Source organism: Apium graveolens, chromosome 7, assembly GCF_009905375.1.
Source record: "Apium graveolens cultivar Ventura chromosome 7, ASM990537v1, whole genome shotgun sequence".
Lineage (NCBI taxonomy): Eukaryota > Viridiplantae > Streptophyta > Magnoliopsida > Apiales > Apiaceae > Apium > Apium graveolens.
In genome coordinates, this window is record NC_133653.1 from 83,523,805 (window position 1) to 83,539,194 (window position 15,390).

At 35.3% G+C, this 15,390-nt stretch overlaps 1 protein-coding gene across 1 annotated transcript; it reads right to left on the reverse strand.

Annotated features, from left to right (window-relative positions):
* Positions 1 to 1,459: 1,459 nt before the first annotated feature.
* On the reverse strand, positions 1,460 to 5,000 carry LOC141672711 (dihydroceramide fatty acyl 2-hydroxylase FAH2-like). The gene is made up of 7 exons (XM_074479359.1): positions 4,806 to 5,000; positions 4,023 to 4,093; positions 3,522 to 3,614; positions 3,159 to 3,355; positions 2,877 to 2,982; positions 2,136 to 2,282; positions 1,460 to 1,784 (listed from the first exon to the last, which is right to left on the reverse strand). The coding sequence occupies exons 2-7, from the start codon at positions 4,071 to 4,073 to the stop codon at positions 1,665 to 1,667; spliced, it is 714 nt and encodes a 237-aa protein (XP_074335460.1). The 5' UTR covers positions 4,074 to 4,093; positions 4,806 to 5,000; the 3' UTR covers positions 1,460 to 1,664.
* Positions 5,001 to 15,390: the final 10,390 nt, after the last annotated feature.

Consider the following 15,390-nt stretch of genomic DNA (forward strand, 5'->3'; position numbering starts at 1 on the left):
ATTTTGTGGATATATCCATGGATCTAGTGATTTTATACTTAATATGTGTTATTACCATTTGAAAAATGGGTAAATTAAGAAGTACACTTTAAGAATATATATATAAGCCCATTCACGATTCTTTTTGTAAAATTGTTGAAATTTATTATTTTCGGAAAAAAATATATTATTACTTGCTTTTTAATAGGAAATTTATTAAAAAATATATTTTTTATAAAATTATTTGCGATTTTGCCGACTTCTTAAAAGATTTGTAAATATATAATTTTACTCTATGCCAAAGTATTATGCCGCAGAATAGATTGTAATTTAATTTGAATTGTGCAACTGTTTTAAATTATATTTCGACTTCAATTTAATTTTATACTGTATTTTCGGTTACAAATTATTTTGCGAATATGGTTACTTTTATTTGCAAATATTTTTATAAATTTAAGTTACAACCGTGGTTGGAAAAATGATTTCAAAGTTGTATAATGTATTTTTGTAAATATTTTTAAAAAGTGATAATTTTTTTGTAAAAATTTTGAAAAACTTGACTATTTGCTGAAAAAAAAACCCTTATATATACACTATAAAATCTTTAATAGTTTCAATTAGAGTTATTCGTACTCAAAGCTATCCTTCATTACGTTTATTCTTTAAAAAGGGGGTGCATATGTTTAGTTGATTTCACAACAATTGTTTTTTTATTAAAGTTTGTTCTTTTTTAAGGAAGTTGCAATTGTAATATTTTTTTAAAAATTTCGGAAATAAGCGAGAATCCAAGTATAAGAGAAAAGCTTGCAAATATTTAGTTGATTCAGTAAGCAAATTGTTTGACTTGTAGTTACGCACAAAATGCAAAATCAGGTTAATAGAAGACTTTTGTGTAAAATTATATGTCTATCATAAAAAATTAAATAATATGTTTTTGGTAAAATTGTTTTTGTATACTTTGGATTCTTAAGTCTGCGACTAGGTTAAAATAAAAAAATACTGTTAATTAGACAAGAAGGGGGTATGGTTCATACATTGTAATAAAACAAGATTATACAATTCTTATAGAAGGACATGCCTGGACGTCTTAGAAGGCTAGACACAATAATATGTTGATAAGAGAGTGTCTCTTTATTTTCCAGACTATTGCATCCTAAATAAAAATAAATTCTAGACTACAACTGTGCATAATAATATAATGATTTAATAAAAAGTATGCCTATAGTCTATTTAGTTATATCCCCCATTTTCAGAGACCATTTATTTTCAAAGGCCTACTACTACAGCAGATGTCATCTGATCCACATATTTCTCATCTAATGTAGAATCCATAAGAAGACTAGTAATCACAAACATTTAGTACGGGTTTCAGATTAACTTAAATTTACCCTGCACCTAGCTTAATTTCACATTTTACATGTACATTGCTCTTTCGAAATTAAAAGCAACATCATGAAAATATCAACAAGATAGACAATCCTCAAACGAAGATGTAGACAATTGTTCCAACATCATAAATTCACTTTATACATATTCAACCACTATATCAACTTTTAAACATATCAAATCTAATTTCCGAAAACAATGGTAATACAGTGAGGGAAGAGAAAAAATAGGAACAAAAGAATGGCACGAGTACTAATACTTGGTCACAGTATTACTTAAAACTGCAACCTTACATTACATTATCTACTCTTAGCAGCTGATTTTGTTTCTGGTAGTGTTCCGAATACTCTATCCCAAAAAGAGGACGTTATACCGAATCCCATTGTTTGAATACGGAAGTGGTGGTTTAAGTGATATCTCTGCACAAGGCAACAAAACTGTAAGTCAATTGCCAAAAAAAATTAAGTGCTTATTCTTTTAGACAACATCTGCCTAAATATAGTAGTAGCCTCTACAACAAAAGTGAAAATATCCCAAGTGTTTAAGCAATTTATAAGTAATTGAAGGGACTAATCGAAGGTGGTCAGAGGATCCGAAAATACAATCAATCACATGTATATCAAGCTTCATTGGGGGAGGGAGTAGGGACGACTTAAAAAACTATGATAGGATCACAACTCTACATTCATACAAAAGATGTGTATAAGATATTAAGATTAAAAAAGCCACAATTTCAACATTAAACCACATCTTCGTGTGCAATTATATACCTTGAGATATCTTGGTACTTTACTTGTTGGCTGTCCATGGTGCAGGTAATAATGGGTCATATCATAACATACATACCCAAATAATACACCACCAACCAAACCAGGGGTAGTAGAAGGTGTAGCTGCCAGTTTCACCAAATTATATAACTGCAAATTAGACAGTGCAACATGTCAGTCAGTAAATATGAGGTCTCGAGAAGATTTTTAATTGGCGCAATTTGAGTAGTACAAAAATGCTTATTAACATATTAAATCCAGCATTCTTTGTTGCTCTATATTAATTTTTCTCTATCCTCCAGAATTGGGTTAGTGACTGACAGTGAGACGGTTTCTTTACAAAATTTACCATTTATTTGACTATACAATGATATCAGATTATAGTTACATTGACAACGATATATTATTTGACCGACCCGTGAACATAATAATAATTAATATCCATCTTATGCTTTATACATCCCTTTGATAACATTAATAACTTTTCCAACCCAGTGTAGAGAAAAATCAACTTATGCATCCCGACAGCTAAACCCAAAAATTAGCAGAACTAAAATAAAACTGCAATTTTTTAAAACAGACTGTTACTTTTGACAGCCTAAATCATTACATGAATAAAATCTATAAAGATAGCCATCGTTAAATGAATCCTTACACACGTGCACACATGCATTTATACATACAGAAGAGTAAAACATGTATAAGGGTCTCAAGCCATTTAATCTAATCTGGAGCAGATCATACCGGCACCAAGAGAATAGCTGCTGCAGCAGGAGGAAAAACAAGTCGCAGGGCATCCTGTGGATGCTTATGATGGCAACCATGCAGAAGATAATGCAAGGTATTCGTCCTAGAACGCATTGTTAACAATATTAATGCAAAGCTTATTTAGAAAGTATCTACTTCATTTTTAACTTAAATATCTCTCTTTTGAGAAAAAAGCAACATATAAACATTATATATATATATACAGAGAGAGAGAGAGTGTGTGTGTGTGTGAGAGAGAGAGAGAGGGTGGGGACAAACCAATAGCCCTTGGTTTTTATGTGAAAGAGGAAGCGATGCAATGTGTATTCCATTAATGTCCATATTAAAATGCCGCTCACAACCATTAAGGCAATCTGGGGAAGGTCATGGCCCATCCAGAAAGACTTGAATTCGAACCAACATACAACTGGGAACCAAATGAGTGGGATAACCCACCAATCATTCAGTGTGAGAAACTGTTTATAGAAGGCACAAGTTAGTCTCGCAATAAATTACACATAGTCAGCACAACACTAATAAATTTGGCAGCTAATACTTGTATGTGTAGATACTCATCTAACTAGTCATGTTATTTAACCTGGGAAGAGTTTTAGCTTAAAAAATAATATATGTTCATAGTACCTCCACTACATCATTCTCGAAAAATCGAGGACTTTCCTTTGTAACAATGGGCTTGTGAACCCATTCCTGATAAGATTCTCCAAGATGGCCAACCTGTGAATTTTGAACAACCATAAGCACAAATGTGCAATAGTTATGATAAAAGATAGACAAAGAAGCCAAGAAAAGCTCGGGCCAAGAAAGCCAGACTTAGTTATTTGGGTATAAACTTATAAAGAGAAGTGCTAATATATAACTGTCAAAGCAGGTTGACAAAATGGGGCTATCATTGCACCAGCTAATACACAAAGACATAATAACATTAGAAATTGTATACAGCTATGCTTGTCTTCATCCAATGTCATTGACAGAGTAACTAGTAGATTCTACTTGTTCACGCATTAAATGTGAAACTTTGAATATGCATATCCAAAAGGAGCTATGACTAACAATGCAGTATTGCAATGTAACGGTGAACATCTCTACTGACCAACTATATAAGGGCAAAGAACGGTTGTGTACCTGGGCAACAAGGGGTTTATTCAAGTCAACAGTATAGCCGTTAGCCACCATCTTGGAACCTCAGAGTGCAACTACAATCAAGAAGAAGGAAAATTAACAAATTAAACTTCTGAAAAGCAATGTCAAAGAGATTGCGTAAACACAGAAAGCATTCGGTCAGATTATTTTGCTTAAATAAGTACACACTTAAAGAAATAACGCAACTACTATTCAGGTATCACCACATAGCTGAGCTCTCCCATCAATTAACAAAACAGAGGTCTTTAAACCATTTACTCATCAATAAAACTACGATATAGTGCTCTGCCTACACCTACATTTTAATAGCATGACTGATCTCAAATAAACATAACACGAGATCTAACGCTCAACTTAATAAAATTAAAGCAACAACAATCACCCACAATTTACGAAATTCACGAAAACTTCTCCACAAACTAACAACCCAATACAACCTGGAGTATTTATTTAAAACCATAACAAAACACAATCAGCATCCCACCTTAAAATCATCGAAAACCAAATCAAGATCAGATTTTTAACAATTCTTAACATCAAACAATATCACAAAGCTAAACAAACAATCTAAAAACACAACTTAATCACAATTACTACAAATTAAAAAAAAATATCCAATTGCTAAAACACACAATGTGCACAACTTAATGAACTAAAAGCCCTCAATCAAATCAAGATTTTTCAAAATAAAGATTGAAACTTTAATTCATTACAAACATATATAAGCAAATAATGATAGATCTAAAAATAAAATTACAGAATTACCCAATTGTGGAGTTTTTCTCTCTCTAGAAAAATTGAGGACTTAAAGTAGAGCGAGAGAGTAAAATTTGGTGGACGAAGAAAGCTCTAGGATGTGATGAGATGTAATTGTGAATTGTGATGGGGGGTTATATACGTTGGGGGCGTTGGAGCGATCCTGGCCGTTGATTTGATGGTAACGGGAGTGATTGGATCGGGGGCAAGGATGATGAATCAGCTGTGTTTGAACTGGGACAGGTTGGCAAATAATGGATACTGGATTATAGTATCATTATATTATATATATTGCGTACCTGAGAATGATCTTACTTAATACTATACTGAGTTTATAACATTTTCTCATATAAATATACCGGGATAAATTTATAAATTCAGAATAAAAAATTGGTATTTACAAAATTACCATTAAAAATATATAAAATCTCAGGGGAGTTCTCAGGCTCATTTTTCTCATATATATTTTATTTTTTAGATTTTTAGATGTTGTTTAAAAAATTAACTTAAAAAACTATTAGCATGTTATTATTTTTAAATTTATGAAATATTATAATTTTTTAATTAAAATATAAGTTTTAGACGGATCAATAGCAAACAAATTATTTTTAGTTTAATTTTGATTTTGTTTTATTCTGATACCTATTATATTGACCAAATTCAACTAATTATATTTAGTTGAATTTTAATTTTATTTAAAGCTGGATCAATAGTAAAATTTTATTTTATTTCAGAAAAATAGTATATTTTATTTTGTTTTCGCAAGAGGTCAATATTTACAGATCAACAATTATCTTTTGATTCTAATTTTATTTTATGGGTTAATTATCAAACTCAGGAATCACGTGATTTTTTTTATGATAAACAACATTTTCATTAATGAATTGTATCCAAAATACAATAATCATTGTAAAAGCATATCTTTCATTTATAAAATTTATCATCTAACTGCGAAGATGGCCCCGAAAACTTAGATAATAAAATCTTAATGTTCGAAAAGTTAACCCACAACAAAAGGTCTCGTTAAAATCTCAAAAGAGTAAAATCCTATAATAAAAAACTCAAGAGAGAAAAAAGAGTGCCATACAAATATTACATTATATAAAAACTAATAAAATTTAGTGTCTTCCAATAGTTAAAATCCCTCGTTTCATCAAAATTTGTAAATTTGTAGATAAGTTGTCTTGTACTCCCAATTCCCTGATTATAAAAAATTATGCGTTAACATCTAAGAACTCTTCTATCTGTCCTGAAATTAAGAACAAATAAACAAAAAATATTAAGAGTAGTAAAATAAAATTACGTCTGATAATAATTTATTAGCAGAAAACAAATATACATATAATAATTCATTAAAAAAATAAAATAAGATCTAACTAAAGAAATATTTTATTTAGATCTAAAAGAAGAAGATAATATATAAAATAATCTAATAAAATATAATGAACAAGCCAACAAGATGGCACATTATTAATTCTAAAAGTCCAAAATTTATGTCATGAAAAGGCCACCGGTAGAATGATATTCTGTCAAAATATTCCATCATTTTCCTCCCCTCCTCACTCACCTCACCTCTTATGTGCAGTCATGGTAGAAATAAATGACTTTTAGACACAACATATACTAGCTTAATTTTAGTAAAAAAATTATATATGTAACGAAATCAATTAAAAGCAATCAAAATCAAATCAAAAATTATCAAAAAACACATTTTCCATGAAAATTAATTACAATAAATGACATTTAACTATTAGCATAATTAGCGTAAAAATTGAAACCATTATTTGGTCAACATCTGAATTATAGGACCATCCATGTTAAAACCCATGAATGTAATTTTTTAAATCAAACAATTATATTTAATTTTGATTAAACATGCATAAATCAAGCAATTAAAAAGCGTGAAACATAAAACTCTTTGATAAAGATAAAACAAGCAATCAACTAACGCTAATTACACTACACTTTCACTACCGGCAAAAGTTATTAAAGCCATATAACACATTATCTATTAACTTTATAATACTGCAACATGAAGTTTTTAAAGAAATATTTTATTAAATCTGAATTTACCTTTATGCCTTCCAGTAAAAAAAACTCCTCGCCACCCCGACTTATTACCTCCCGTGAGCCTATGAATGTCACTTCCCTTAGCTCCTCTGCCTATCATTGTCCCTCCCTTAAACAACACTCGGACCATCATCTCTCCCAGGTTTGTTCCCTGCTCGGAAGTCATGGACACTGTATCAAGAAAGCGAGGTTGCCCTAGGGTTATTGTTACAGAGGAAGTGGCGGAATCTAGGCGGTTGGCCGCTCAACAATGCAAAACCCGGCGTCGTAGGGCCAAAGGTATTTCTCTGTGCTCCAAGATTGGTTTTGAGACTCCTCACGTTTGGGTGTTATCACATGCATAAAACTCCCTTTGCCTATAGCTCCTCCTTCCGCGGGAGCTTGCACCTCATCCGGTCGTGCTACCCTCAACCAGAATCATGCATCTGGAAGTCCATTTGGTTCATGTATGGTTTCCCTCTTAAAGGCGTGAGCTTTTTATATTAGCCATGACATATTCTTTATAAAAGTGATGAAATGAATGTTTTGTTCCATTCGCGGAGTGTATCATTTTTTCATAGAAGAAAAAATAGACTATATGATGTATTGCCGCATCTACTGAAAATCTCATGATTTGGCAAAATATACTTAAACCACTTCAGATAGTTTCTGAAGAAGAACATCTTCACGAGTGTAACTAATAGACACCAAAAAAACCTAAAATTACTCCATTGAGAAAAGGCATGCAACAGGGTAGTACTCTCATATATTACTTCCAATTAGCCATAATATCCGGTCCCTAAAATTGAACACAATCATCTCCGCAGATTACCCTGTATGCAAATATATAACCTAGCCGACAAACTATCTAAACAATGTTAAAACTACGGTAGATAGAGTTAAAAAACTTATGACTTACGCGTAGTATGACCTACAACCGGGAGGTCCCCATGAAAATGAAAAAGCACAGATCCTAGAAGGCGCTACAACCAAAGTAATAGTTTCTACAGAAGTACGAAGAGTGTTTACAATAATCATGGTTTAATAAATTAATTAATGAACACGAAACTTGAGTTTTTTAAATTCGTTCAAGTTACATCCTGTAGCGTACATCTTAAATTTAATTTAATTCGTAATAATACAACTAATTAGAGAACCAAAACTATAAGAGCAGGTGAAAATGTTAGGTGCATAAAAGAGAGGCACACCAGAATATAGAACAAAATTTAGTACAATATCTAGTCAGTACTTAATCAGTATAATTGCTGAGAACCAATAAGAATATTGATTAAATACCAGTAACTTGCATTAAAAATAACTCTGAATAAACCACGCACCTTATGGAATTTTGTATTCTGTTGCAATATTTGCCCTTTTTTCTAGTAACCGCATTGCGTCGAAGGCACATTAACCAGAAAAAAAACCGCATTTGGTACGGACCTCTTCCCTTTTCCCTATTTCTCATGTACTATTTTCCCCTTGTAGACTCTTCTGCTGCACGACTATACTAATTTTCTTCCAACTAGCCATCAACAACACAATACTTAGTATTGGAAACCCGACACAAGTTTGTGAGTTCTGCGGAGCTCGCGTGAAGATGTTCTTCTTCGAAAACCCAAAGCAGGGGTATGTAAATTTGTTACACATCTGAAATGGATTAAGTATATTTTTCCAAATCATAAGGTTTTCAATAGACGCAACAAGAAATCATATAGTCCTTTTTCCTTCTATGAAAAAATGATACACTCCACGAATGGAACACATCATTCATTTCATCACTTTCACGAAAATTATCTCATGGATAATATAAAAAGCTCATGGCTTTAAGAGGGAAACCATACCTGAACCAAATGGACTTCCGGATGCATGATCTGGTTTGGGGGCAGCGCGAGCGGATGAGGTGCAAGCTCCCACGGCAGGAGGGGCTGCAGGCAAAAAGAGTTTTATGCATGTGATAACTGATAACTGTTAGGAACAAATCACACGCTAATAATTTACGCAAGTATACGCGTTCGCAAGTAATATAGAATAATTTCATTTAGCAAAAAAATAGATATAGAATAATTTCTAGTTCGTTCCCACAGAGACTCAGACTAATTATGTTAAATTAACACTTACTCACCAATGTATGATTACTTCTCAATGTCAAGACAATAACACTTAGAATTGATTAACTAACTATTAACTACAATTAAGTACGAGAATTAAACACTTAATTGACACTTGAATTAATAATATTAAACACACATGAGATCATAACTTCATTACTACTTCCTTCAATAGTTATCGTTATTACCCTTAGCATGAAACGGTGATGATATTAATCGAACAACACAAAACTGATAAAAGTCAACTTTCGTTGTACTAATACCATTCTACCAAACATCCACAATTAAGATAGAAGTTGAATATGCATCAATTATGTTGAGACCCTATATGTCTACAGAATTTGACAACATAACGATTTAAACTCAAGTTATTCCTTATGATTACATAGGGCAAGTAAAACGGTTAGAGTTACCCATTAATCATGCATACACATACATGAACCTATGCTAGCATGGCAAGTTCTAAACCTCAAGATCCACCATCGCTTCACAAGAGATTAACAGCCTATCTTATATGTTCACGACGCACATAAGACGAAGAAGCGCAACCTATGTTAGATATCATACAATCATCATACACTAAGGTATTAAACAACTAGCTAAAGAAATCCATAGTAAATCCGTTACGACTCCATGATCACGATTAGCCCATGATAGAATGCATCGTCACCATGGGTTCATATGAAAACATGATAATAACATACAAGATAAACTAATAAAAATACTTATTAAAACCAGAGTACGTCACAAGAGTAATAAGGTTCAAAGTAAAGAAAACTAGCATCCACTGATACAACGAATAAAAGAATCACAATAAAACGTATGCTTCCTCTTCTTCGTTGCTATGTGCTAAAACGGTCTTTTACCTTCTCTCCTTGCTCCTTGCTTGATACCACCCACTGTGAAATGTCTCTGAAAACTACTTATATAGAAGCCCACAAGAACCAGCCGTCTCAGAAGTCCAACAAAATAAGGATTATAAAAAATCAGTATTAAATTTCTCGCCCCTGAGCGGCCGCCCAGCAATCCTGAGTGGGCGCCCAGCATCCTGAGCGGCCGCCCAGCTTTCCTGAGCGGGCGCCCAGCAGGTTACTGGAAAAATCCTTATTCTGCTCCCAATTTCTGCTGCGTTCTACTCCTAACTTCCCACATCCAATGCCTAGCACTCCCCTCGGCTTATTCCTAATGAAATCTCCCCACAAACGCAAGTTATACCCTGAAATGCACAAACACTAGAAAAACGCATCAAATACACAAAATACCTGATTTCAAGACATCAATTCAAGCCATTATAAGACGTTCTAAGTGGTATAAAATGCCACTTAACACACCCCCAAACTTAAATCGATGCTTGTCCTCAAGCGTCACATACTCAAAAGCAAAATAAAAACATGCATGAATGCAATCTACATGAAATGCAGCGATCCCCCTCACAATGGCTAAACCAACCAACTCAAAACATCTCAACAAATACAATTAAGCGAATAAAGATCAATCAAATCATGCAAACTAACATACAACTAGAAACATGGTGTGTGCGGATGCTTAACAGATATGCTTCAAAACTAGATCAATTATCATCTCGATTATCCTCAAGGCAATCACATGATTATACGAAGAATAAATTATAGGCACAAAATAAATTATAACACTTCAAGATCACTGGAGCTTATTACGGAATCATGCTTTTATTCAACACAACAATAAATGCTTATTTGACCTTGTAATGAGTGAGGTCCACAAAAGACTTATGCAATGGCATCCATTTAGCGAGCGTTAGGTTAGTGGATCCCAGACTATAAAAGCCTTAGGTCACTAGGCACAAAGTCCCCTAAGAACTTAATAACTCGAATACCAAAGAGCCCACTGGCGATCAATTATGCATTAACTCTTTATATTTTTTTCCTCTTTTTTTTCTTCTTCTATTTTTTTCTCTTTTTTTTTCAAATTTCTGAGCAAGTGCGTTTCGCTCCATCTTGCTCAATCCTAGACTAATCACATAAAAATACGAGCCGGCTACTAGCCATTTGACGCCTAGCCACAATTAGCAATGAATTCCAATTTTTACTCCATTTTTTTCTTTTCATGCCTTTTATCATTAAGAGCCTATCATAAATTCTAAACATAATCAGTAGATTAACCACAAAAACCATCAAACCACGACAACCATCTAGTCCTTAAGCATACTCAAAGACTTAGTGAAATTATAAGTGTTTCTAACATGCATGTCAACCTACAAGACTCAATCATCACTCTAACACTATCACTACACTTGCATCAATATCACAAATCAATCGGTAAAGCAACGCAAAAGGGATCATAGTATATGCATGAGCTAAATGACATGATAAATAAAGCTATAAAATAAAATAAAAAAAAAACTATATATGGCAAAAATATGCAATTATATGAACTAAACTATCATGAATATGCAACTACATGACACACACACAAAAATATTCCTTAACTACCACCCCCAAACTTAATATCTTCACTGTCCTCAGTGAAGGTAGTAGAAAGGAACACAGGGTATACCTACTCGGAGAAATCATCATCACCCTTAGAGGGTGGAGTATCAGGAGGCGGATAAGTAGAGTCCTCACCAAAAACGGGCCATTGGATGTTAGCTCCAAGGCCTTTGAAAGCAGTCCCAAGTGCAAGGGTGAGCTCCTGAGCGAACCTACTCTACGACTCATACATCACATCCATCCTCCTCGACAGCCTCCTATACTGGGCATCAGCCATCCCAGCACCTTCTTGAGTTCTAGAAGAGCCTGCCTCATCACGACCCTGACTGGGCCTAGCCATGGTAGCACCAACTGTTGGACGTCCTCCTGGAATATGATATCCCAAACCATGCTCCTCGAGATCTCCACCCGTCCACTCCTGCATCGCATTCAGAGTCGCTGAGTCAATAGGAGCGGCCGGCATCTGCAGCTGCTCGTGAGAAGGCCAATGAACTCCCACTGCTCTGCACAGCTTCGTGACAGTAGATGCATAAGGGATGTTCATGTGCTTCGCCCCCTCAAAAACTTCAAAATCCCTTGGTAGATGAACTCACCAAGGTCTACATAATACTCCTTATTCAAGATCCCCCATAACAACCTTGCTCGCTCAACTGTAACCTCATGTGCATGCGAAGTAGGCAAAATATTAGCACAAATAAAGGCATTCCATGCACGGGCATACCTATTCAGCGCAATCGCCGGAAAAGAACGATACTCGTTAGTTCCCGTCTTGAATTTCCACACCGTGCCCGGCTGACAGAGAGTAGCACAAATCAAATCCAAATCAAATTCCGCGAAGGTCTTCTCATTCCAATTCTCCTCCGTGGGCTTCCGTTGTCGCTGCCCAATAACACGGCGAATCGCCTCTGGCTGATAATCTATAGTAAGCCCACGAACAACAGTAAACCCATTCTTCTCAGCCTTGGCGTTCGCATAAAACTCACGAACCACACTCATTGGAACCGCCTCCGGCGACTCACAAAAAGAAATCCACCCTTTCTCCGCAATCATTGGTAACAACTCACCATCCCTCCCCGATGGTAAAAATCCCCTCTCCTTCAAAATCGGCTTAGCCAGAAGCCTAGTTTACTCCTCCTCAGCAGCCCTATCCATCAAACGAGGTCTCGCAGCAGTTCTCCTCGAAGAATCAGCAGTAGGAATGGTGCTACTGCTATCAATAGTTCGGGATCTCTTAGGTGCCATTGAAACTGAGAAAAAGTATTTAAGAGTTGTGTTTTGAGTGTAGGAGAGAGTTTTAAAGTTGAAAGTATATGGGAGTGTATATGGAGGAGTTGTGTGTATATATAGGGTAGGAATTAGGGTTAAAATTAGAGTAGGAGTGGGATTTGTGGGAGATAAAATGTGGGTTGTTTAAAAGAAATCGTGGGTTGTGGGTTTGTATTTTGTTTTTGGGTTTTTCTGATTTTTTGGATTTTTTATAAGGCAAAAAAAAATCTGACAGTCGGGTCCTGAGTGGCCGCCCAGCATTCCTGAGCGGGCGCCCAGCCTCCTGAGCAGCCGCCCAGCAATCCTGAGCGGGCGCCCAAGGGGTCTCTGGAAAAATGTTTTTCCTGCCCAATTTTTTCTGATTTTTTTTGGTTTTGGATAGGTTACTAACTTCTAAGGGTTCCTATAGTCACAAATCTTGGGTTGCCTCCCAAGAAGCGCTTCTTTTATATAATTAGCTTGACGCAGAGTACATTGATCAAGTTAACAATAAAACGGAACTAACCACTTCCCGGTTTGTCGTGTCCCCATAGTAATGCTTCAATCTCTGACCATTAACCTTGAATGCTTGGCCCGAATCATTCTCAAAAATCTCCACCGCTCCATGTGGAAACACAGTTTTGACAATAAAAGGTCCAGACCACCTTGATTTCAACTTTCCAGGAAAAAGTCGGAGACGAGAGTTGAATAAAAGAACTTGTTGCCCCGACACGAATGACTTAGGGGATAGCTTCCTGTCGTGCCACCTTTTTACTTTCTCCTTGTACATTTTGTTGTTCTCGTACGCTTGAAGTCGAAATTCATCAAGTTCATTTAACTGAAACATTCGCTTCTTCCCAGCTGCATCTAGATCAAGGTTCAACTTCTTCAACGTCCAATAAGCCTTATGCTCAAGCTCCACAGGTAAATGACATCTCTTACCATAAACAAGTTGAAATAGGGACATCCCAAGTGGAGTCTTGTATGCTGTTCTATAAGCCCAAACAGCTTCATCGAGCTTTAAAGACCAATCCTTCCTTGATGGACAAACCACTTTCTCTAGAATGCGCTTGATCTCTCTATTAGACACTTCAGCTTGACCATTCGTTTGCGGATGATAGGCAGTAGCAACACGATGATTCATATTGTAGCGCTGCATCATAGAAGTGAACTTACGATTGCAGAAATGCGACCCTTCATCTCTTATGATTACTCATGGCGTTCCAAACCTTGTGAATATCTGCTTATGGAGAAAACTCAACACTACCTTTGCAACGTTCGTCGATAGAGCCTTGACTTCTACCCATTTTGAAATATAATCGACTGCCGGCAAGATGTACTGATTATTGCAGGACGAGACAAATGGTCCCATGAAATCGATTCACCAAATATCAAAGACCTCAACTTCAAGCATCACATTTAACGACATCTCATCCTTCCTCGTAAGATTCCCCACTCTTTGGTAACGATCACACCTTAAAATGAACTGATGTGCATCCTTAAACAAAGTAGGCCAGAAAAAACCTGCTTGCAGAATATGAGCTGTTGTCTTTTCACCACCATAATGTCCACCATAAACTGTGGAATGGCAGTCTCGTAATATCCTCTCCGTCTCACAGAATGGAATACATATCCTGATGATCTGGTCAGCTCCTTGTCTAAATAAATATGGTTCATCCCACATATACCACTTCACCTCATGCAGAAACTTCTTCTTTTGAGCTGCATTCATATTATGAGGCATTATATTACTGACAAGATAGTTCATAATATCTGCGAACCATGGCTCTTCCTTCTGAACTGCGAACAACTGCTCATCCGAAAAAGATTCGTTGATCAATGTCGTATCATGTGAAGTAGAATCGGGATTCTCCAATCTAGAGAGATGGTCAGCTACTTGATTTTCAGTACCTTTTCTGTAATACCCCCAGATCCGGGGTCGGGGAACCGGGTCGTCACGAGTTTCATTTCCCTTAATAATACTTAATCTTAACCATCAACAAACTGCTGCGTACTGTGACCCCACAATATATACACATACACCACAAATTATAGTCCTAGAGATGACTACCAAAAATAACACAAGTCATTTTATTCCACAATTATAAGCCATTACACCTCAAAAGGGTTTCTGAATAAATTTGCATTTCTTTGCCATTATTATAATTCATAAATATACATAAATCTGGTACATCAAAAGTTGAAAGCCTAGCCTATTGGTAGTTCCTACCTCAGCTACAGCGACATCAACGCCTATAGGAAACTGCGGAACATTTCCTATCCGCTCGCGAATTGGGAGCTTGGTCATGTTCATCTTGTCTATCTGATGTTGTATGATGAAAGAAGAAAGCAAGGGTGAGCAACAAGCCCACCGAAATAATATATATAATAATTAACAATATATGAGCATTCTCATAGTACTCATGAAAGTCTTGGTCAAGAAGAAATGAACCAAGCTGATATCTTAACGCGACCAAGTCACAAAATATTCAGTATATATATACATATATACTTTTCACAATCTTTGAAATCCTCTGACATGTATAATATACACAGAGGTCCAGTTTATAACTGTATAAAAATATCGTTGCAAGGTGATCTAATATATCTAACCTTGTCTCAATGTTTTTCTGAAACCTTTGTCATTCATAAGACAATCATGAACTAGATATAAGTTTAAAAGATGAAGTTACAAGATACTCCAATATACTTATATTTTTTCCA

Excerpts from the sequence above, each read along its gene's own strand:
- LOC141672711 (XM_074479359.1), bottom strand. The coding sequence starts at position 4,073 with ATGGTGGCTAACGGCTATACTGTTGACTTGAATAAACCCCTTGTTGCC. Across the intron at positions 3,615-4,022 it reads ATAAACCCCTTGTTGCCCAG|GTTGGCCATCTTGGAGAATC; the intron begins GTACACAACCGT and ends CAAAATTCACAG. Across the intron at positions 3,356-3,521 it reads TCGAGAATGATGTAGTGGAG|TTTCTCACACTGAATGATTG; the intron begins GTACTATGAACA and ends TTCTATAAACAG.